The sequence below is a fragment of the Mirounga leonina genome, unplaced genomic scaffold (genome assembly GCF_011800145.1).
Source record: "Mirounga leonina isolate KUSES-001 unplaced genomic scaffold, KU_Mleo_1.0 Mir_127, whole genome shotgun sequence".
NCBI classification, from domain to species: domain Eukaryota; kingdom Metazoa; phylum Chordata; class Mammalia; order Carnivora; family Phocidae; genus Mirounga; species Mirounga leonina.
The window spans coordinates 58,804,584-58,828,594 of record NW_023270316.1 but is presented as its reverse complement, the minus strand read 5'-3'; the positions used below and the strand labels follow the sequence as shown (position 1 = coordinate 58,828,594).

Below are 24,011 nucleotides of genomic sequence, written 5' to 3'. Positions count from 1 at the left end.
AGTAGAAGATAGAGAGAAAGGGTAGAAAACTTATTTGAAGAAGTAACAGCTGAATACTTCCCTAACCTAGAGAAGGAAACAGACATCCAGTTTCAGAAAGCACAGAAAGTTCCAAACAAGATGAACCCATAGAGATACACACCATGACATATAATAATTAAAATGTCAAAGATTAAAGATAAAGAGAGAATTTTAAAAGCAACAAGAGAGAAGCAATCAGTAACATACAAGGGAAACCTAATAAAGCCATCAGCTGGTTTTCAGCAAAAACTTTGCAGGCCAGAAGGGAGTGGCATGAAATAGTCAAAGTGCTGAAAGAATAAAATCTACAACCAAGAATACTCTATCTAGCAAGATTATTATTCAGAACTGAAGGAGAGATAAAGACTTTCCCAGACAAAGAAGTTAAAGGGTTCATCACTATCGAACTGGCCTTACAAGAAATGTTAAAATGACTTAAGTTGAAAAGAAAGGACACAACTAGAAGAAAATTATGAAAGGGGACTCACAAAAATTAAAAGATATAAAATATGACAAGAGATATAAAATGAGGGAGGGGGAAGTAAAAATGAAGCTCATTTAGAATGTGTTCAAACTTCAGTGACCATCAGCTTAATGGTCACTTAACTGCTAATACTTAGGATGTCATATATAAAGATTTTATTTATTTGAGAGAGTGAGAGAGTGAGCACATAAGTGTATGTGTCGGGGGAGGGGCAGAGGGACTGGAGGGGCAGACTCCCCGCTGAGCAGGGAGACTGACACAGGCTCGTTCCCAGGACCCCAAGATCATGACCTGAGTTGAAGGCAGATGCTTAACCAACTGAGCCACCCAGGTGCCCCTAAGGATGTTATATATAAATTTCGTGGTAACCACAAACCAAAAACCTGTAATAGAGACACAAAAGATAAAGAAAGCCAAACCTAACACTAAAGAAAGTAATCAACCTTAAGTAAAGAGAACAAGAGAAGAAAGGAATGGAGAAGAACTACAAAAACATCCAGAAAACAATTAACAAAATGGCAATAAGTACATACCTATTAATAATTATGTTAAATGTAAATGGACTAAATGCTTCAATCAAAAGACATAGGGCGACGGGTGGCTCAGTCAGTTAAGCATCTGACTCTTGATTTTGGCTCAGGTCATGATCTCAGGGTTGTGAGACTGAGCCCCAAGTCAGGCTCTGTGCTGGGCGTGGAGCCTGCTTAAGATTCTCTCCCTCTCCCTCTACCCCTCCCCTCCTTCTCTAAAAAAACAAAAACAAAACAAGACTCATCTATATGCTGCCTATAAGAGACTTACTACAGACCTAAAGACATACAGACTGAAAATGAAGAGATGGAAAAAGATATTCCATGCAAATGGAAGTGAAAAAAAAGCCTGCAGCAGCAATACTTATATCAGACAAAATAGACTTCAAAACAAAGGCTGTATTAAGAGACAAAGAAGTGCACTATATAACGATAAAGGGATGAATCCGACAACAGGATATAGCACTGTAAATATCTAAGCACCCAATACTAGAGCACCTAAATGTATAAAGCAGATTTTAACAGACACAAGGGGAGAAACAGTAATACACTAATAGTAGGGATTTTAACATCCTACTTACATGAATGGATAGATTATCCAGGCAGAAAATCAATAACGAAAGTTTCTTTGAACAATACATTAGACTGGATGGACTTGACATAAATAAATATATATAAACATTCCAGCCAAAACAGAATACACATTCTTTTGAAGTGCACATGGAACATTCTACATGATAGATCATATATCTCAATAAACAAGTCTCAATAAACTTAAGAAGACTGAAATCATATCAAGCATCTTTTCTAACCAAAATGGAATGAAATTAGAAATCACTTACAAGAAAAAAAGTGGAAAAACCCTAAGCATGTGGAGGCTACACAACATGTTATAAACAACCAATGGGTCAATGAAGAAATCAAAGAGAAAATTAAAAAATACCTCTAAACAAATGAAACCTAATGGTCTAAAATCTTTGGGATACAGCAAAAGCAGATCTAAGAAGGAAATGTATAGTGACCTCAAAAAACAAGAAAAATCTTAAACAATCTAAACTTATTCCTAAAGGAAGTAAAAAGAGAAAACAAGACCCAAAATTAGTAGAGGAAAGGAAATAATAATGATCAGAGCAGAAATAAATGTAACAGAGACAAGAAAAAAAATAGAAAAGATCAATGAAACCAAGAGCCGGATCTTTGGAAAGGAAAAAAAAAAAAAGAAAGAAAGAAAAACAAAACTGATAAACCTTTAGTCAGATTCATCAAGAAAAAAAGAGAGAGGATCCAAATAAATAAAATCAGAAATGAAAGGGGTTAAGTAACAACTGACACCACAGAAATACAAAAGATATGAAAAATTACATGCCAAGAAATTAGACAACGTAGAAGAAATGGATAAATTCAAAGAAACATAATTTTCCAAAAGTATATCAAGAAGAAATAGAAAAGGTGATTACTAGTAACAAAACCGAATGGGCATTAAAAAACTCCATTTAAAGAAGGGTTAATACTTATTCTCAAACTATTCCTAAAAACAGAAGAGGAAGGAAAACATCAAATACATTCTATGAGGCCAGCATTACCCAGATATCAAAACCAGATAAGGACATTAGAAAAAAAGAAAACTACAGAGCAATATCCCTAATGAACATAGATACAAAAATTCTCAACAAAAGATTAGCAAACCAAATTCAACAATACATTGAAGATCATTCACCATGGTCAAGTGGGATTTATTCCTGGAAGCAAAGATGGCTCAATATATGCAAATAAATCAACATGATACTCCATATTAACAAAAGGAAGGATAAAAATCATTGGATCATTTCAATATATTCACAAAAGGCATTTGACAAAATTCAACATCATTCGTGATAAAACAAACAAACCTCTCAACACAGTGGGGTTAGAGGGGTCATACTTCAACATAATAAAGGCCATAAATGACAAACCCACAGCTAACATCATACTCAGTGGTGAAAAACTGAGAGCTTTTCCTCTGAGATCAGGGATAAGACAAGAATGTCCATTCTCACCACTTTTATTCAACATGATACTGGAAGTCCTACCCACAGCAATCAGATAAGAAAAAGAAATAAGAGGCATCCAAATTGGTAAGAAAGAAGTAAAACTGTCACTATTTGCAGATGACATGATACTATATACAGAAAATCCTAAAGACTCCACCAAAAAACTACTAGAACTGATAAATGAATTTAGTAAGGTTACAGGATACAAAATCAACGTAGAGAAATCCGTTGCATTTTTCTACATGAAGCAATAGAAAGAGAAACTGAGAAAGTAATCTCATTTACAATTGTACCAAAATAGTAAAATACCTAGGAACAAACTAAACCAAGATGAAAGACCTGTACCCTGAAAACTATCGATGAAAGAAATTGAAGAAGACACAAACAAATGGAAAGATATTCCATGCTCATGGCTTGGAAGAACAAATATTGTTAAAATGTCTATATTACCTAAAGCAATCTACAGATTTAATGCAATCCATATTAAAATACCAACAGCATTCTTCACAGGGCTAGAAGAAATAATCCTAAAATTTGTGTGGAACCACAAAAAAACCCCAAATAGCCAAAACAATCTTGAAAAAGATCACAATTCCAGATTTCAAGTTATACTACAAACAGACACATAGAACAGGATAGAAAGCCCAGAAACAAACCCATGATTATATGGTCAACTAACCTTTGAAAAAAAGAGGCAAGACTATGCAATGGTGCTGGGAAAACATGACAGCTACATGCAAAAGAATGAAACTGGACCACTTTCTCACACCATACATAAAAAATAAACTTAAAATGGATTAAGGACCTAAATGTGAGACCCGAAACCAAAAAAACTCCTAAAAGAGAGCACAGGCAGCAATTTGTCTGACATTGGCTGAAGCAACATTTTTCTAAATATGTCTCCAGAGGCAAGGGAAATAAAAGCAAAAATAAACTTCTGGGACTACATCAAAATAAAAAGCTTCTGTACAGCAAAGGAAACCATCAACAAAACTAAAAGACAGCCTACTAAATGCGAGAAGAAAGATATTTGCAAATGACATATCCAATAAAGGGTTACTATCCAAAATATATAAAAAACTTATACAACTCAACACCTGAAAAACAAATAATCCAATTAAGAAATGGGCAGAAGACATGAACAGACATTTTCCCAAAGATAGCCAGATGGCCAACAAACACATGAAAAAGATGCTCAACATCACTCATCATCAGGTAAATGCAAATCAAAACCACAATGAGATATCACCTCACACCTATCAGAATGTTTAGTACCCCAAAGAAATAACAAGTGTTGGTGAGGATGTGGAGAGAAACACTATACATATGCTGTAGATATCATTTCTAAAAATAAAACATTACAGATTAAACTTTCAAGAGGTTTGGTGCTGCATCTTTTACACTTTTACATGTGTATGCACCTATAAACAATATATTGTATTGTTTTTAAAAATTCACTACAATTTGTCTTTTTCATTTGAAATAATGTTTTTGAGACTCATCTGTGCTATATACAAATTTAGTTAATTCCTTTTAACTTTTTGATAGCATTTAGATAAGCAATTAAGTTGCTTAATGAAGTTGCTTGGTATATAGTTAAGTTGCTTCTAGTTTTCAAATATTACAAACAATACTGCAATGAACAGCTTATTCTTATGCATATATGTAAGCATCTCTAGAGTAGGGTCTCTCAGATATTTATGACCCACAGTAAGAAATACATTTTCTTCATGATCCTATATAGGCATACAAATATATTTCTCTACATAGGTGTATAAACTGAAACAGTGGCATGAAATTTTAACCTTATGTATGATACACTTGGGTAGTTCCTTTTTTTAAAGATTTTATTGTTTTTACTTATTTATTTTTTAAAGATTTATTTATTTGAGAGAGAGAGAGAGAGCATGAGCGGGAGAGGGAATCTCAAGCAAACCCAGTGCCAAGCATGGAGCCCAAAGTGGGGCTCGATCCCGCAACCCCAAGATCAAGACCTGAGGCCGAAACAAAGAGTCAGATGCTTAACTGACTGAGACACCCAGGTGCCCCTAAAGACTTTTTTTTTTTTAAAGATTTTATTTATTTGACAGAGAGAGAGAGCAAGCAGAAGCAGGGGAAGCAGCAGAGGGAGAGGGAGAAGCAGGCTGTCCATTGAGCAGGGAGCGGGACTCGGGGCTCGATCCCAGGACGCTGGGATCATGACCTAAGCTGAAGGCAGATGCTTAACCAACTGAGCCACACAGGCACCCCATGATTTTATTTTTAAGTAATTTCTACACCCAGAATCGGGCTCAAACTTAACCCTAAAATCAAGAGTAGCACGATCTACTGACTGAGCCAGCCAGGTGCCCCTTGGGTATCTTCTCTACTATTTAATTTAAAAAATGCTAGTTACAACCACTTTAATGATTTTATATCCCACTAAATCTGTAGCTTGGAAAACAATGCTCTAGATATACTTATAAGTACTACTGCTGGAAAGTATGTATGCATGTCCTCATTTACTATGTAATTGTTTGAACATCCCCCTGTCAAATGACTGGTCTGGCTTGGTACGGAATTCTAGTTTTACATTTATTTTCCTTTGTCATTTTAAGCTAATATGCCTCTGTTTTTGTCTTCTTTATTTCTGATGAGAACTGTGTTGTTAATCAATTTTTTTCTGATAGTGTTTGAGATATATTCTTTACCGTAGATACTTTTTAAATTTTCAGCTATTAGCTCTTTGAATGTTGTTCTTTTCTTCTCTCAGAAGGAGTTTATTATATCCTCCACAGTTTTTAATCTATCTGTAAATTATCTTCCTCAAGTCTTTATCTCTTTTTATTCTGGAAGATCTCTTTCATTTTGCCTTGCAATTCACTAATGCTTTCTCCAGTTGTACAAGCTCTACCACTGAGTCCATCTATTTAGTTTTTTTATTTCTATGACCATGTTTTATTTCCCACATTTCCAAATTGTTTTTTTCATATATACACCTTTACCCCCCCCCCAATATCCTTTTCTTATTTCATGGATGTTACTATTTTAATCTCTCTGAACATTTTAAACATATATATTTTAAAGTCTCTTTTCAGGGCACCTAGGTGGCTCAGTTGGTTGAGCAACTGACTCTTGAATTCAGCTTGGGTCATGATTTCAGGGTCGTGATATCAAGCCCCACTTAGTGCAGAGTCTGCTTGTCCCTCTCCCTCAGCTTTTGCTTTCTCTCTCTCAAATAAATAAAATCTTTTTAAAAAAATAGTCTCTTTTAATCAGATTCTGTATTTATCTCTAATTCTTCAGGTGTGAATTCTCCCATTTGTTGGGATTCATGCTGCCTTCATGGTCCTAAACATCTCTGTGTGCTTTGACTGAAATCCTACCTTTCTGTGGGGTTTACTCCTGGGTGCTCCTTTATGTTGACTTCTTTCCTCATTGCTCTGGCTGTGACTATGGGTTTCACTGCTCTAAAACCAGTTGTTTTTAATCCCATTCCAGGCTATGTGAGATAATTAACCTATTTCCCAGCCCCTGTAGAGGTCCCTGTTTCTATCCCCTGGAGAATTCAGTGCCCACTCTCTGCCATACATGGGATATGTTTAATTCCCATTCCTATAAGAGTTAAAATCCCTAGCCACAGTGCTTGTGTCCATTTCCAGATCCCAGCAGGTTTCAGCCTTTGCTTTTGTGATTTCTCTTATAATTTCTGACCTATAGATGAAAATATGTATACTGGTGGTACATGTTATATAAAGGTTAGTGTCTACAGTGTTAAAGCAAAAATCATATACAGTTGGGGTGCCTGGGTGGGTTAAGGTCTGACTCTCGATTTTGGCTTGAGCCCTGCATTGGGCTCCACGCAGGGTTTAGAGCCTGCTTGAGATTCTCTCTCTCCCTTTCCCTCTGCCCCTCTCCCTGCTCTCCCTCTCTTTCTCTCCCTCTCAAATAAATCTTTTAAAAAAATCATATATAGTCAAGATTCTTTAAAAAAAAAGATCTTATAAACTGACCATTAAGTAAACATTGTCCAACAGTTTTTTTCTCCAGCAGTGAGAGACTGGGCTTGGCCACATGTCAATTATGTTTAGATGCAATGTTAACAAAAACAAAAAACAAAAAACAAAACCCTTATTTTAAAACAGAATAAAACCTGACACTGTGAGAGATTTCCTCTATGACAGGCCTAAAGGAATGAGCCAAACTGAGGTAACAGCAGATTTATATATGTCCTCTCACACTTCCACTAACTGAGATGGTGAAACTACTGCCTATACTATTTAAATTCTTTCTCTCCTTTTTCTTTTGCCCAGTACAGGTAGCTAAATTTGCATTAAATTATATGTATATAATGCAACTCCACTCTATATATGCCTACATCCTACATGTATCTTACATACCCTTAAAATAAAATTTTCAAATTCTTACTATAGTAGAACATGTTTTTTTTAGTGGAATGCCAATGTTATGGGATTATGAATTATAAGCACCTTTCACTTTATAAAGAAGTAGCAAGGAAATATTTGTAAAAGTAAAACAAGACATATAACACAATGGTAAAGAGCATGGGTTCAAACACTGACTCTTCAATTTGTTTGCCCTACGACCTTAAAATTGGCTTCTCAACTTCCTCATTTGTAACACAGAAGTAATATTACCTACCTCATGGGGTTTTGTGAGGATTAAGTAAAAAAGTATATGTAAAGCACTTGTTACAGTGTCTGGCACTGTTAAATGCCTTTAGCTGGACTTGTTGCTATTATGATTATGGTACTAGATTAAAGGAAACTCATCCTTGGAAGAAATAACTTTCAAATTACTATACTATTTGGCAAAGAGTTTTCTTTTCTATTGCTAGTGAGACAGTGTATCTTTCCATTTTCGATTCTTGGTGAACAGAGTTTAGAGAGACAGACAAACTGATACAATGCAGGACTTCCTGACAAGTACCCCTACATTCAGAAGACTTTTTGAAATGCCATGTTTTTCTACTCACATGTCTATGCAGCCCTCAGAACAGTCACACGAATCAGTAAACATGTTGGTAAAGCTGTTTAGATAATATGCTCGTGGCCACATAGTCCTTCTGTACTTAAACTGTGGAAGCTTTCTATTGTCAATTTCATTACAGAAAGAAATGGGTACCGATTCCACTCCATTGCTAATATCCACATCAGAAACAATTTCTTCTTGTTTTGGGTAATTCCGAGTCAACTGAACATAGGTATTGAAAGAAAAGTTATCTGTAAATAAAAAGTTACACTCTGTCTCAAGCAGGTAACGGAAAACTTCTTCCACATTTCGTAGACTCCTTCCACAAGGGGTTTTATAACTCACATGGAGTGCTGAAGAATGAGAGTTTGTCTTTGCATGTCGTCTTTGGAAGTGGCATTTGATTGGTAGCTGCAGAGGGTTTTCTCCCTTGAAGGTAAGTGGTATTTTCATCAGACAAGTTCGAGAGCAGTCATGACTTCGGTAAGATAGATTCAAAGATGACTTCTTTTCTCTGATGTATGCAACTTTATTTTCCAAAAGAGGAATTTCCTTATTTTTTGTAGATCTGTTTAAAATTAATTATTAATTAATATCTCAAATTTATACAATTCCCCATTTTTAAAAAACAATGCACACTAAAGAGTTAGTTCCTATTATCTTTTTAGACATCACTAAAACAAGCCAGACTCTGAAATAAACATTTTACTTATCATGTTCTGTAACCATATAAAAGTTATACCTTAAGGGTTTTTTTTCCTCTGGACACCAAATACATGGTGTTTTTTTCCAGCTCCACCTCTTCAACTGGGTGTCCAATAATTCAGTTCAGTTCTGACACTGTCTACCTGGAGTCAGCATCAGTTACCTGAAGTTGAAGGCCTCAGTCCCACAAGATTGTCTCCACTTCAGATGCCAAACACAAGTTCCAGGCCACCTAAACTGACCAACCCAGGGGTTTCCACGTGACCTCCTCAGGTTTGATAATTTGCTAGAAAGATTCACTTTAATTACTATTACCGTAATATTACTATGTTTTAATTACTATTACCAGTTTATAATAAAAGATACAGCTCAGGGGCAGCCAAATGTAAGACGTACATAGAGCAAGGGAAGTGGGAAGGGGCATGGAGTTGGTCTATCCTCTCCATGTGTGCCACCCTCCCAGCACCTCAAAGCCTTTACCAACCAGGAAGCTTACAGAATCCTGTCCACTTAGAGGTTTTTAAGGAGACTTCACTACGTGTGCCCCATTGATTAAATCATTTGCTACGGGAGATTATCTGAATCTCTAGCCCTTCTCCCCTCACTGGAGGCTGGGAGGTAGGACTGAAAGTTTCAAGCTTCTAATGGAGGTTTAATCTTTGGTGACCAGCCTCCACTCTGAAGCTAACTGGGAGCCCATCACCAAGTCATTTCATTAGCATGCCAAAGACACTCATTCTTCAGGAAATTCCAAAGGTATTAGAAGCTAAATGAGGGACCAGAACAAAGACCAAGTATTCTTCCTATTATACCATAACCTAATTTCAGAATATCCCAGAAAGCTGTGATTATAGCTATAATTCTGTGCTAAACAGCACCTACCATTTAGAGCATGCACTTTGAGGAATGTTACTTCTTCAAGCATGCTTGGTTCAAAATTCTTGCTTGTAAAAAACAGGAAAGGCTAGCTAAAAAAAAAAAATAACTAATTCATCAAGACTCCTGCAATAATTATACCAACTGGATTTCTTCTGTAATGTGTATTCCACCTGGCATCATATTGACAAATATAAAATGATCAGCTGATACAAGAAAATGGAGAGATTACTGATTTTAAGGGAAAAAAAAATCTGTGAAAAGATTCCATGTGTATAGAACTCAAGTTTTAATCTTTCATAAAGTACCCAAGTTGTTTTACCTAATATTTTCTATCTATCTTTAAGTATCTGTTATTTATTATAAAAGTTACATAGGTATTTTGGAGATATTTTTATGCTCACTATATAAAGCAGCACTATCAATAAGACTTTCTGCATTGATAGAAATGTTCCATGTCTGTGCTGTTCAATTTGGTAGCCCCACTAGCCACATGTGGCTATTGAACACTTTAAATGTGGCTAATGTGACCAAAAAACTGAATTTTAAATTTAATTTTGATCAATTCAAACTTAATTTTAATTCAAATAATTCAAATTTAAGTAGTCACATGTAGCTAGTGGTTACTATACTGAATGCACAGATACGAGGTTCTCCATCCCTTTTCCAGCTATATAGCACTCCTCTGCATAAATTCCACAATTTAACTAGTCTTCTACTGTTTCCAATCTTTTGCTATCACAAATCATGATGTGATGAATAACCTGGTGCATAACAATTTCAAGCATGTAGAGATATCACTTCAGAATACGTTTCCAGAAGTGGGAGTACTAGGTCACAGGATAAATGAATTAGTAATTTTGTTAAGATTGCCAAACTGTTCTCCATGGGGTCAGCCCTTCCAGCAATTTATGAGAGTGCTTGCTTTTGCAGAGCCTCATCAATCAATGGCTCTTGATGTTTTGGAATGTCCTACTATATTTATAAATCTTTTAATGTTGAAAACATTTGTTTCCAATTTTCCAATTGGTTACTACTTTGATGAACATCCTCATACATAAATCCTTGACCAAATTCCTGATTATTTTTCCTGATTATTACCTTAGGATACATTCCTTTAAGACGAATTAGTGGGTTACAAGAATACACATTTTAAAATAACCTCTTATTAATAAAATTTGCAAACTTATACATAACTGTGTATTTTTCTCACTAAAAAAAAAAAAAAAAAACCAACTGTTATATTGGACCCCCACGTACTTGTAAGAACTGTAGAACTCTCAGCACACGATGACTCCATCCAAACCTGTGCACTAAAACAACCAAACTCTCTAGTAAGGCTTCTAGCAGCATAAGGCCATGTCTCTGGGAGGACCCAAGTCCCCCAATAAAGTGCTGCCTGAGAAAGCTCAAGGCTATCAGAAGAGTTTAAGGTTTCTTCTAGCCAACACCTGAAGATAAGCCCCTCAACCTTTCTTTCTTAGAGCATTTACTAAAAAGGGCTTGCAATTGTGAATCTTTCCTCCACTCCCCAAAGATGTGTATTTAATTCCTACAACTCAGGAGTACCTTTCTCCAGGTCCTGAAGGCCCTTCTCTTGGAAGTTAATCGTCAGGAAGAATAGGGCCTTTGTCTTCCAGTCTCTGTGGGAGGATAAATCCTAACTTTGATGGTTTCCAGCTAGCACACATAGCTGGCCTCAGAGGCATTCACACTAACTCTTCGTAATTTTTCACTTGGGTTCCCCTCTTCCTCTATCTCTACTCCCTCATTCACCTGTAAAACACCAGCCACCCCAGCACAAGTTGGAATGGAGCTCAGCTTTTTCCCCTACTGTCAGTAGTTACTGAGTAAAATCAGTTTTCATCACTTTAATGTCTGGTTTTATTTATCTTTGACACTTGTTACCAAACTTCAATTATCAACATGTTGCCTGTTTTACTTCTATTCTTCCTCCTCTTGCCCCACACTAGAATATGCTGGAGTATTTTAAAGCAAATCCTAGACATTACCTGAAACAATTCAGTATGTATATCTAACAAACAAGACTTTTTAAAAAACATACAATCTCAATGACCTATCTTCACATTTTGGTGATTGTTAAATTTGTTTGAATCAGAATTCAGAAAGTCCCACACATTGTATTTGATTCAGATGTCTTTTTGCCTCTAATCTTTTAGCAGTGTCCCCTCCCTCTTCATTTTATGACATTTATTTGTTGAAGTTGAATAAACTGTGTCATTTGTCCTATAGCATTTCCCACATTCCAGTATTTGGTTGATGCTTTCCTTGTGGTGGTATCATTTAACTCATCCTTCTGTCCCTCTATTTGGTAAATCAGTAGTCAGTTCTAGAAGCTCGATTAGATTTAAGTTCTTAGGGGCGCCTGGGTGGCTCAGTCATTAAGCGTCTGCCTTTGGCTCAGGTCATGATCCCAGGGTCCTGGGATCGAGCCCCGCATCGGGCTCCCTGCTCCATGGGAAGCCTGCTTCTCCCTCTCCCGCTCCCCCTGCTTGTGTTCCCTCTCTCGCTGCGTCTCTCTCTAATAAATAAAATCTTTAAAAAAAAAAAAAAAGATTTAAGTTCTTAGGCTGGGGGGTGGGGGTTGTTCTCTATCTTTCTTTCACTTAATAGTTTTGTGATTCACTCATGATTATTGGCTAGGCCAGTGCTACTCAAGGTGTGGTGGTGTCAGTCCCTAGTGGTTTGCTACCAATTAATAATAAGTACAAAAATATAAAGATGAAAAAGTTTAGAAACTTTTACAGCAATTTAACATTGTTGCAACATCTCACTGCATTTTATAAGTGTATTCCTCAATAAATTTGAAGTTTCAAACAAAACAAAACACCTGTTCTTACCACCATTAGTTTGACAGCACTGGCCTAAGGCCACAGTTTCTTTGGGAATGGGGGGAAGTTGTAAAAATAACAATCTTCTAATTCTACCATTTCTATTGCATTTTCTGGCTGGAATTCTTTGATAAAGAAGAAATTTTCCTCATCAACTCTTGGGTTATCTGAAATACAGTTAATATAGGAAAAGCAGGATAAATGCTTGATTCTCTTTACTAGAATTCAGAATGGTGAGTTGTATCCTAGCAACTACCAAAGTGACTGATTTTTAAAATGTTATCATGAACCCATTTATAGATTTAATGTGTTTAAATCAATCACCGTGATTATTCCTTTAGATGTTCAAATTGTGCCATTTTTAGCCAGGGGGAGCTCCTCCAAGTTTGCTCCTATATCTTTCTAACACACTTGGTAGGCTTTGATGGCTTTCTTGCTTTCTGTCCCTAAAAGTCCCAGGTCTAGAATTAGCCATTCCTCCAAAGGACTATGGTTCCACTTAATGAGAAATAACATTTAGAGATCACAATCATGGTGCTAGGAGGTACACACATTTTAACCAATACAGACTACCAAACTGCTTTCCAAAAAAGCTGGACCAATTTACACTGTATGAATGTTGATATAATTATTATTTTTAAATTTTTAACCAATTTGATTAATGAAAAAAACCTTATTAGCTCCTTAATGTTTTTCTCTAAGTAATAGATTGAACATAATTTCATGTTTACTGGTCTTTTTTTCTTTTTTCCTTTGGTTAACTGTTCATATGCTTTGTCCAATTTCCTACTGGAGGTTTGTTTGTTCATTCACTCATTCATTCTTCCAACAGATTTCCTGAGTGCCTGCTATACACCAGCTGCTATGGAAACAATGATGAAAGCTCCATGATCTCAAGGAGCTTACATTCTAGGCAGACAACTAAGTATCTACAATAAAGTGTAAATAATGTTATGAATAAAGCCATGATACATAATGTCAGGAGAAGACATCTTTATTATTTTTTTTTATTAGGGCTCTAATTTTATAATTAATTTTTCCATGAGGTGGGAGTCTAATTTCATAATTTATTCTGATGTACCATGAAGATCTAACTTAAATTTTCCAAATGATATCCAATTGTTCCAGAGTCATTTACTGAATAAGTCTTTCTTTTACTGTGTAACTTTTGACTTACTAACTTAATCCTATTCTACATTCTTATAAATATATAAAATGTTCTATTATTTTCTAGGCTTATTCTGTCTCTTGATGCAACTGTTACCAATTGACGCAAACCAATACCAATGTGGTTTTTTCCCATAGGTTGATGGAACATTTTGAGATTTATCAGAGCAAGCCCTCTGTCACTATTTTTCCTTTTGAACATGTTCTGTTTTCTGATTTTTTGCCTTTTGACATTAAATTTATAGTATTTGCCAACTTAAAAAAAATCCAACTGCCTGGATTTCATGTTAAATTAAATCTACAAATTTATTTGGAAAGAATTTACATTTTTGTAATATATAGCTTTCCCATCCAGGAACACAGTAAGTTTATCTATTTATTAAAATCTTTAGCTTTAATTTTCCTCATGTATACATTTCTTGTAATTAGTCCATTTACTTTTTTGGTATTGTGAATGGGGACTTTATTCCATATTTTCTATTGGTATACACTTTCAGATTTTTATTTTATGTGACTATTACTAAACCCTTTTCTTAGCTTAATAATTTTACAATTGACAAATTTTCAGGGTAGATAAGATCATCTACAAATAATTTCACCATGTACATTTCAATAATCATATTTTCTTTGACATTCTGTTGTACTGCCTAGAATTTCTAGGAAAATATTGAATAACAATTATGATAGCAGGCATTCCTGTCTTATTTTAAGGAAAATGCATCTAGAGATTCATCAATACATAGGATACAGATGTTAGAGAAATACATGGTCTATCCCATTAAAGATAATGCTTCTATTTCTAATTGTCGGTATTGAATTTTTAAATTCTTTTGGCATCTGTTAAGTTTTTCTTCCTATGGTTTACTTTGGTAAAATAATGGATTTTCTGGGCGCCTGGGTGGCTCAGTTGGTTAAGCGACTGCTTTCGGCTCAGGTCATGATCCTGGAGTCCCTGGATCGAGTCCTGCATCAGGCTCCCTGCTCGGCAGGGAGTCTGCTTCTCCCTCTGACCCTCCCCCCTCTCATGTGCTCTCTCTCTCTCATTCTGTCTCAAATAAATAAATAAAATCTTTAATTAAAAAAAAAATAATGGATTTTCTAATACTAAATCATTCTTGCTTGACTAGAGTAAATTCCACTTGGTCATCTCACTCTTTTAATATTTCTCTGGATTAGAATTGCTAAAATTTTATTTAAGATCCTTATATCCATAATAGTGATACTTAAACTTTTAGGGTCACGAACCTAATGTTTAGGTTCTGATGAAAATTATGACTCTCTCCCTAGAAATATAGCGTTAACATAAAATTTTGCGTACCATTAAGGGACTCCATAGCCCTAAGGACTCATGAATTTATTATAGTTAACTTCTTATTTTGATGGTTTCCATGCCACTCCCATATCCTAAATACTATGTCCTACTCAGGACTAAAATTTGTAATAGTAAACATGCTGGTAAAACTGGTAATTTGGAATTTAAGATTTCAAAAATGTTAGCCAACCTGGCTTAAGTGTACTCTTCTGGTGACTAAATTAATTAAAATTAAGAGATAGAAGGCTTGAGTTATTAGGCAATTAACAAAGGGAGAAGTACCTTTTATACTGAAGCAGAGTTAGAAAACAAGAAGCAGAAAAACATGGAAATGAAACACTGATATGAACCTTAGAAGTGACTCTTTTCTAAATTGTGCCTCATTTCATAAAGTCAAAGAAAATCAACTTACTACAAGCTCCAGAAGTAAAGTAACCTAGTTTTAATCCCATTTTATGGGGAGAAAAGTTAACTTTCTTATACAAATGAAGATACATTACTAGAAAAAACAAAACAAAACAAAACCAATCCCAGAGCAGAACATAGGCAGTAACCTCTTTGACATTGGCCACAGCAACTTCTTTCACAAGACACGTCTCCAAAGGCAAGAGAAACAAAAGCGAAAATGAACTTTTGGAACTTCATCAAGATAAAAAGCTTCTGCATAGCAAAGGTAACAATCAACAAAACAAAGAGGCAACCCACAGAATGGGAGAAGATATTTGCAAATGACTACAGATAAAGGGCTGATATCCAAGATCTATAAAGAACTTCTCAAACTCAACACCCAAAAAAACAAATAATCAAGTCAAAAAATGGGCAGAAGACATGACACTTCTCCAAAGAAGACATACAAATGGCTAACAGACACATGAAAAGGTGTTCATCATCATTAGCCATCAGGGAAATTCAAATCAAAACCACATTGAGATACCACCTTACACCAGTTAGAATGGCAAAAATGGACAGGGCAAGAAACAACAAATGTTGGAGAGGCTGTGGAGAAAGGGGAACCCTCTTACACTGTTGGTGGGAATGCAAGTTGGTACAGCCACTTTGGAAAACAGTGTGGAGGTGCCTCAAAAAATTAAAAATAGAGCTACCCTATGACCCAGCAATTGCACTCCTGGATATTTACCCCAAAGACACTCGATATAGTGAAAAGAACGGCCATATGCACCTCAATGTTCATAGCAGCAATGTCCGCAATAGCCAAAATGTGGAAAGAGGCGAGACGCCTTCAACAGATGAATGGATCAAGAAGATGTGGTCCATATATACAATGGACTATTACTCAGCCATCAGAAAGGATGAATACCCAAATTTTACATCAACATGGATAGGACTGGAGATTATGCTAAGTGAAATAAGTCAAGCAGAGAAAGTCAATTATCATATGGTTTCACTTATTTGTGGAATATAAGGAATAGCATAGAGGACAACAGGAGAAGGAAGGGAAAAATGAAGGGGGGGAAATCAGAGGGGGAGATGAACCATGAGAGACTATGGACTCTGAGAAACAAACTGAGGGTTTTAGAGGGGAGGGGAGTGAGGGGATAGGTTAGCCTGCTGATGGGTATTAAGGAGGGTACATATTGCATGGAGCACTGGGTGTTATACGCAAACAATGAATCATGGAACACTACATCAAAAATTAATGATGTACTGTATGGTGACTAACATAGTAAAACAAACAAACAAAAACCCCAATCCTATACATAGTGTTATAAACCTAGTTACTGAGCCCCCCAAAATATAAAAATGCTGGAGGGAAACAAAGGATAAGTAGGTAAACATGGTATTGTCTGTATCTGCTTGCTAGCTTCCGGATAGGGGCTGCTCAGTTTGGATGTGGCTTGAGAACTGTTTTGTTATTAGACACCTTGACCTGCAAGGCTTCAGAGACTTGTCAATAAATGTCCTAGCTTTTGGCAAGTCTGAGGTAAAAAGTCATTCTTATCCTTGATGTCCACTGAAGGGGCATATTTTTTTTAAAAAAACCTATATAAACTATAGTTATCTTAAAAACTGTAGTAGATATATTTGTTTTCTGCTCAATCCTTTCTTTGGTCATCCTCTTCTGAAAGGTGGCCATTTATTTTATTTTTTTTTAAAGATTTTATTTATTTATTTGAGAGAGAGGGAGAGTGAGAGGGAGAAGCAGACTCCCTGCTGAGCAGAGAGCCCCATGTGGGACTCGATCCCAGGACTCTGGAATCATGACCTGAGCCGAAGGCAGATGCTTAACCGACTGAGCCACCCAGGCACCTGAAAGGTGGCCATTTTAATTTCAGTGTACTCAAAGCTGTTGGGTCATATATTCACACTGTGCTATTTATAATCTCAAGAATTTGTATCAATACATAAAAAAAATATACCATGAGGTGACACTAGCACTAGCAGATCATATAGTGCTTAGCTGGGACAGCTATGTTAGACTATGTGGGAACAGAAGAACCAACTGATAACAGATGGAGAGAAGCAGAGCTAAAAAATGCTGACCCTGACCTCAGGTACTGACTCTCCAGTTCCAATTCTAGTCCCTATATAGCCTGCTGTGTTACATTTTCTGTTCTTAAGACACCTCATTTTATTTACGTGTGTTTATATTTAGGTTAGGGATGTGTGTGTGTGTGTATGCACCCATTTAAAAAACCTCTTTTGGGTGTTTGTATGCATGTTATGTGAAAAGCCAAATGGCTTAAATTCACATCTCTGTCTTTTCACAGTGGGGCAAGCCTATATCCACCATGTATGTTAGCCAAAGCTGCATGTCTGGTATATCTCTAATAAATTCCACTACTTAAGCTGGCTTGCGTAGGTATGTGTTCCTGACAAAGTACCTAAGAAAAAGAATTAAGCCAGGTTTCCTAACATCACAAAAGTAGATACCTTTGAATTATTATTGGAATAAAATTTTTTTTATATTTACCTATGTCATAGCTCAATTATAAGGAGAAGAAATTTAAATCAACTATAGAATAAAATACAGAAGGCGAGTTTTTTGTTTTTTATCAGTTATAAGATTTTCACTCTGGTTTTGCCATTGACAAACTGTATGACCGTGAACAATTCAGCTGGGATTGAGAACCCTTGGCTTAAATTATTCCCCATTTAGTTTGCCAGTCTGCCTATGTAACTAATGGCTTGCTAGATGTTTAATTACTAAAAGCAAAATAAGTAATAAGCTCATAATCTACAGAGGAAATACAAAAGGAATTATTTAGATTTTATTTATTTGACAGAGAGTGAGACAACAGCAGAGGGAGAGGGAGAAGCAGACTCCCCGCTGAGCACAGAGCCTGAAGTGAGACTTGATCCCATGACCCTGGGATCATGACCTGAGCCAAAAGCAGATGCCCCCAAAAGGAATTATTTAAACATAATTTTGATCAAGAATGAAACATGGCCTTGGAATTCTTAACAGCAAAGGAAGAAAACCCTGAGTCTAATTAGAAATATCTCTTTATATGAAAAGATCTCAGAAAGTTCAAAGTTAGGTATGATCTCATGGACAAAACCTCTGAGTGGGAATACAGCACAAGGAGAGTTGCAGGTTCTAAGGAAATGAAGTTCTGATTATGTAATCACAAATAATCCTAATGAGATGAGAAAGCAATTAAAGAAACTAATTTCTTTGGGAAGCTCAGATTTTTAAAAGAACATGTACAGAAGAAAAAAAGACCAATTATGAATACAAAATCTTGATGTGAACATATAAGAAAAGTCTCACAAAGGTTCAAGCCTACTAAGAACTGAGGTTCCCCAAAATTCTAATAAAACAGCAACAAAAACTTTAAAGCTATGTTTGGACAAGTAGACAATTTGTTGGGGGAAAGAAAGCACAAGGCTGATAACAGAAAGAAGAGCTCAAAAACAATTGTGTCTTCATCTTTTCCATCCATAAGTACTGCCCTCAAGTTGGAAAGACCAGACAAAAATTAAAAGAAGAAATTAAAGTCTGTGATAATTTAAAAGGAGTCCTACAAAGCTAATTTAAACATATTTAAGATTCTAGGCCCAAACAAATCATATCTCAAGGTCTTGAAAAAATTTCAAATATGAATGAAAAATGAGAAAATGCTGCCCTGATTTTTTAAAAATAGGTAAAAAGGGAACATTCCAGAAAGCAAAGAATGATTAGTTTAATATTCATCTCTAAACACTTCTAGAAGAGAGAATCAAGGATGTGACTTTTTTTTTTTTTTAAGATTTTATTTATTTATTTGAGAGAGAGAGAATGAGAGCAAGCACATGAGAGGGGGGAGGGTCAGAGGGAGAAGCAGACTCCCTGCCGAGCAGGGAGCCTGATGCGGGACTCGATCCAGGGACTCCAGGATCATGACCTGAGCCGAAAGCAGTCGCTTAACCAACTGAGCCACCCAGGCGCCCCCAAGGATATGACTTTTAAGTACTCAGAATTTGAAAAGCCAACTTGGACTAGGTAAGAAAAGTACAAATTAAATTAATTTTCCTTTTTGACAAGGTTTGATAATGTCTGGCAATGATACAGAATGCTACTGCAGTGAATCTTGATAGCCTTGTCAGTAAGATAGAGAAATGTAGGTGGAATAGTGGTAGAGGTAAGTAAATTCACAGTTGGTCCAACAGTTCTTTCTGAAGAGTAATGAAGGAGCAGTGGGCCAGAAAGGTTTTATCTTTGGTCCTGTCTTATCCAATATTGTTTTCATGACCAAAACAAAGACTAGAAACTCATTTAATAAATTTGTAGAAGAAAAGCTAGAAGGGAAAGACAATATAAAAGGTGATTCAAAATTCAAAAGGATTCTGATAAGCTAGGAAAATGAACTTAAAACCAAAAAGAGACACTTAGGAATAAACCAACTCCTGCATTTAGATTTAAAATAAAATTTTTAATAAAATAAAATAAGTAGAAGATGGGAGACTGGTGGTAATTTATATGAAAAAGAATCTTATATTTTAGTGATTTAAAGTGATTGAACTTGTTTTTAAAAGGTAATGAAATTTTATGCTATATAGCAGAAGACCAGAATTTCTAGGTTTCTCTAAAAGTATTGTAAAATAAGTTTTATGAGTCTTTTAGACTCAAATTGTAATGACATCTCTAATATTCGCAAATGCAAATCATATGTAAAATAGTGTCAATCTACAACTCTCATAAATCCTAAAACAATAAAGAATTCTACATTGACAATGTTTTTGTCAATTTAATATGAAAGGACAAACAAAATAAGGCAATTAATTTAAAATCTTTCTCTATAAAGACATTTTGTTTTTTGAAATTCTGTTCCTTGGACTAGCACAAAATAGTTTCAGAAACTTCCCTTAAACTAGTTCTTGAAAGTTTTAGTACTGGCATTACCTACTAAAAATAAAGACTATGTGTGAGAGCGTCAGATTTTCTCTTATACAATTTTACTTTATCCTAAGGAATCTTTACTGAAATGCTAAAAGGAGAAAGGAAAGGTCAGAAAAATTTAGCCTATTCTCATAAGCTTTCTGATACTAATTTAGAGCTGTTAAAGTATTTGAAAAGCTGAAATGATACTGAAAGAAATACTGTTTACCCTTTTCCAATACTCTTTTAGAAGAAATAATCCAGGGGCACCTGGCTGGCTCAGTCGGTAGAGCATGTGACTCTTAAGCACAGGGTTGTGAGTTCAAGCTCCACATAGGGTATAGAGATTACTTAAAAATAAAATTTAAAAAAATAAAAAATAAAAATAATCTAGGAAAAGTATTTTTTTAGTTAAAAAATTGCCAACTTGGTAGATTTCAGTATATTAATAATTTACACAAAGAAGTATTTTTTTTTAAAATTATTTATTTGAGAGACAGCACGCAAGTGGAGGGAGGGGCGGAGGGAGAGGAGAGAGAGAATCTCAAGCAGACTCCCTGCTGAGCATAGAGCCCAACACGGGGCTCAATACCACAACCCATGAGATCATGATCTGAGGTGAAATCAAGAGTTGGACACTTAACTGACTGAGCCACCCAGGCACCCCTACACAAAGAAACCTTAAACTAAATTTTATTGAAAGACTTGATTACTAGGGATATTAGCAAATAAACTTTTTAAGGGACTCATGAATCTTTATCCTACATAAAATACTAAAATTTACAACTTTTAAAGCTTTTGACGGGAAAAAGTCTTTTTTATATATTCTATCTACTCTTATGTCAAATGATCAGAAAGAGTAAATCTCCTTCTGGGAGTGGAAGTGTTAACAACATAAATAAATTTAACTTATATACATACAGAAATGTACAGTCTTCTGGAAAGGAATCTCCATATGATGTAGAGGGCAATGAACCTGATTTGTTTTCCCATTCATTCTGGGTCACAGATGTATGATCTACATGAAGAAAATACAAACATGAGTAACAGGTACACACCAAGTTCAAAATCATTTACTGTAATATCTAAATAATATCTTTATTGATTAGAGATATATGGAGCCCTTAAATCTGCGAACATAGTAAGATTAAGCCAAATTAAGCCAAAAAATTATGTGTCAATATTTCCAAAAACATTAAGAAAGTAAGAGAGGATAAAGTAAAAGACTTAGGATAGAAGAAACTTCTACTGGAGAAAATCTAGTTTGGCCTGAACTTTATCTGAATTTTAATCAACCTTTAAGGTGAACATTGGGTATCCTTATTTGTGCTTGTATTTTGTAGAAAAATAACAATGATTACAAAGGTCACAAAATGGAAAGTTTATGTATCTTTTGCTTTCTCACTGTTCAACTGCCACCTTCATTTTTGGAGGGTAGGGTATTTGGATACCTCTTTTTATATTTCCATTTGACTTTTCATATTACTTAGTCTATCTTTCTGTGCTTAATTTCATCCCATGTCTTGTCTTTTCTTTTTCTACTTCCTCTATTCTTACTCTCTAACATGACTACAATACAGAAATAAGCTGTGTATTTAATGAGAAAAGTTACGGATTTCCTGTTATTCTGAAAAATGGATATGTGGAATATTCTATGTTTGGTTTAAAGATACACACACACACACTTTTTTTTTCCTTTTTTTTATAGAGAGCATGAGTGCAAGGTGGAGGGGAAGGGGGAGAGGGAGAGAGAGAATCTTAAGCAGACTCAACACCCAGTGTAGAGTCTGACATGGGGCTTGATCTCATGATCCTGAGATCATGACCTGAGCTGAAATCAAGAGTCAGTGACTGAACCACTCAGGCACCCCTAAAGATATATATATTTTTAAGATTTTATTTATTTGACAGAGAGAGATACAGTGAGAGAAGGAACATAAGCAGGGGGAGTGGGAGAGGGAGAAGCAGGCTTCATACTTAGCAGGGAGGCCGATGTGGGGCTTGATCCCAGGATCCCAGGATCATGACCTGAGCCGAAGGCAGATGCTTAACAACTGAGCCACTCAGGCGCCCCTAAAGATATTTTTTTAATGTGTTTTTTCCTATGTACTGATGGACTTTAAGAAAAAAAGTGATTCTCATCCTGCCTTAGTATTAACTTGCATTGGTCCTCTAGTGCAGAAAAAAAGGTGTAGAAAAAAAAGTTTAATAAAATAATAGTTTAAGTTATAATACAAGGCTACTACCTGGCTAATTGGAAAATAATTATCCCTCTTTAATTATCAAGGTAAAGAAAGGTTTAAAAGCTGATAGTTGATAAGAGCTATAATTCCAGATTAAAAATTAAGTTTTACAAATTAAGAATTTCTGATTTTTCCTAGCTAATTTTTTTGTATGAGGCATATAAATCCATACTAACAAATATGAATAAAATAAGTGTATATAAGCATAATTAGAAATAAGACTTACTGAAAAAACAGAGATTTTAAAATTAATCATTAGATAAGGGAGGAAAGGGGAAATAACCCCTCTTAAGAAAACAGTATCCAATCTTTTGTTTGAGGACACAGCACATATTTACAGTTATACACAAGCAAGGAAAATGAAAGTAATTAGTGGTTTGGGCAGTCCAGGTTGGATCTGGGATAGCTTGTTTTGATTTCAACACCAAGTCCTTTTGTTTCTCCTAGTCTCAACATTCTTTTTAAAATCAATACTAACATGAAACTTTATTACTAGGAAGTTTTTAATCCTTTGCATTTCCCAACAATGTCAGTTACAGACCTCCCCAATTACTTAGTTACAAATATTGCTCACCATTGGCAAATATATACTTTTATTTTGATAAATTCATTACATTTCAAATGAACTATATAAAAATACGAAATTGTAATATTCAATATTTCTATTGATGAAATTATTACCAAAAAAACCCAAAACCCAATTTACTTTCTATTACTGAGAAATAAATTAAGGAAAAAAAAAAAACATTTAGAATTAGTTCCTCTTACCACCTCCTGAATTTAAAATTAAAAGCCTCTTTCTTGTAAAACTAGTATAATCTCTTGAGTGTGTTGATTCCAAGTGCTATTGAAAAATACTGAGAAATGCTGTTTTCTTAAAGAATCTACTCTAAAAACTATACATTAGCTACTGAAATTGAGAATACTTTTGATAAACAAAAGGTTTCTTTAAAACAGACTGATGATGGTGGGCTGTATTTTCAGAGATTTAAAACCTTAAGGCTCCAAATATGACACTTAAAATTATTATAATTTGTTAACAATATTTAGCAGTATTAATTAAAATCCAGTAAAGTACTTCCTCAACATTTTAGGAAACTGGAGATAGACTAAGATTTATAGGAGAGTGACTCTGATAAAACAACTTTTTAATTTTTTTCTTCTTAGTTCTGGTACATTATCTTTGATCAATTCCTTCTAAAATGAATTTGTTTACAGTTACAAGACTGATGGTCTAATAATAATCTAGAAATAAAAAACTTTTACACCAACTTATCTATGCCCCAATATACTTTTCTAGTATTGTTTTTCTCACAAAGTGGGTTTGTAGTAGTTTGGAGTCTTAGAATTTCTTGAAGAAGAGATACATTTGTTCATTCTTTCCATAGGAGAGTCAGAAAAATGTGCATTTCCTATCTCTGGATGGGTAGGACTTTTTATTTAATAAGGAAACTCATTTATGTAATTTACCAGTATAGATCTTACATTTTATTTTACATT

The 24,011-nt window shown here is 35.1% G+C and overlaps 1 protein-coding gene across 4 annotated transcripts in view; it reads right to left on the bottom strand.

Moving 5' to 3' along the window:
- Positions 1–24,011, bottom strand: part of SETDB2 (SET domain bifurcated histone lysine methyltransferase 2) — a 55,444-nt gene that overhangs the window by 16,550 nt on the left and 14,883 nt on the right. For 3 of the 4 annotated variants that reach the window (XM_035003425.1, XM_035003424.1, XM_035003426.1), the window contains 2 exons: positions 21,190–21,286; positions 8,041–8,604 (listed from right to left, as the gene is read on the bottom strand). In XM_035003425.1, coding sequence (XP_034859316.1) covers positions 8,041–8,604; positions 21,190–21,286 — 661 coding nt within the window. The remainder of the gene's footprint in view (positions 1–8,040; positions 8,605–21,189; positions 21,287–24,011) is intronic. The other variant, XM_035003427.1, reaches the window with a different exon arrangement.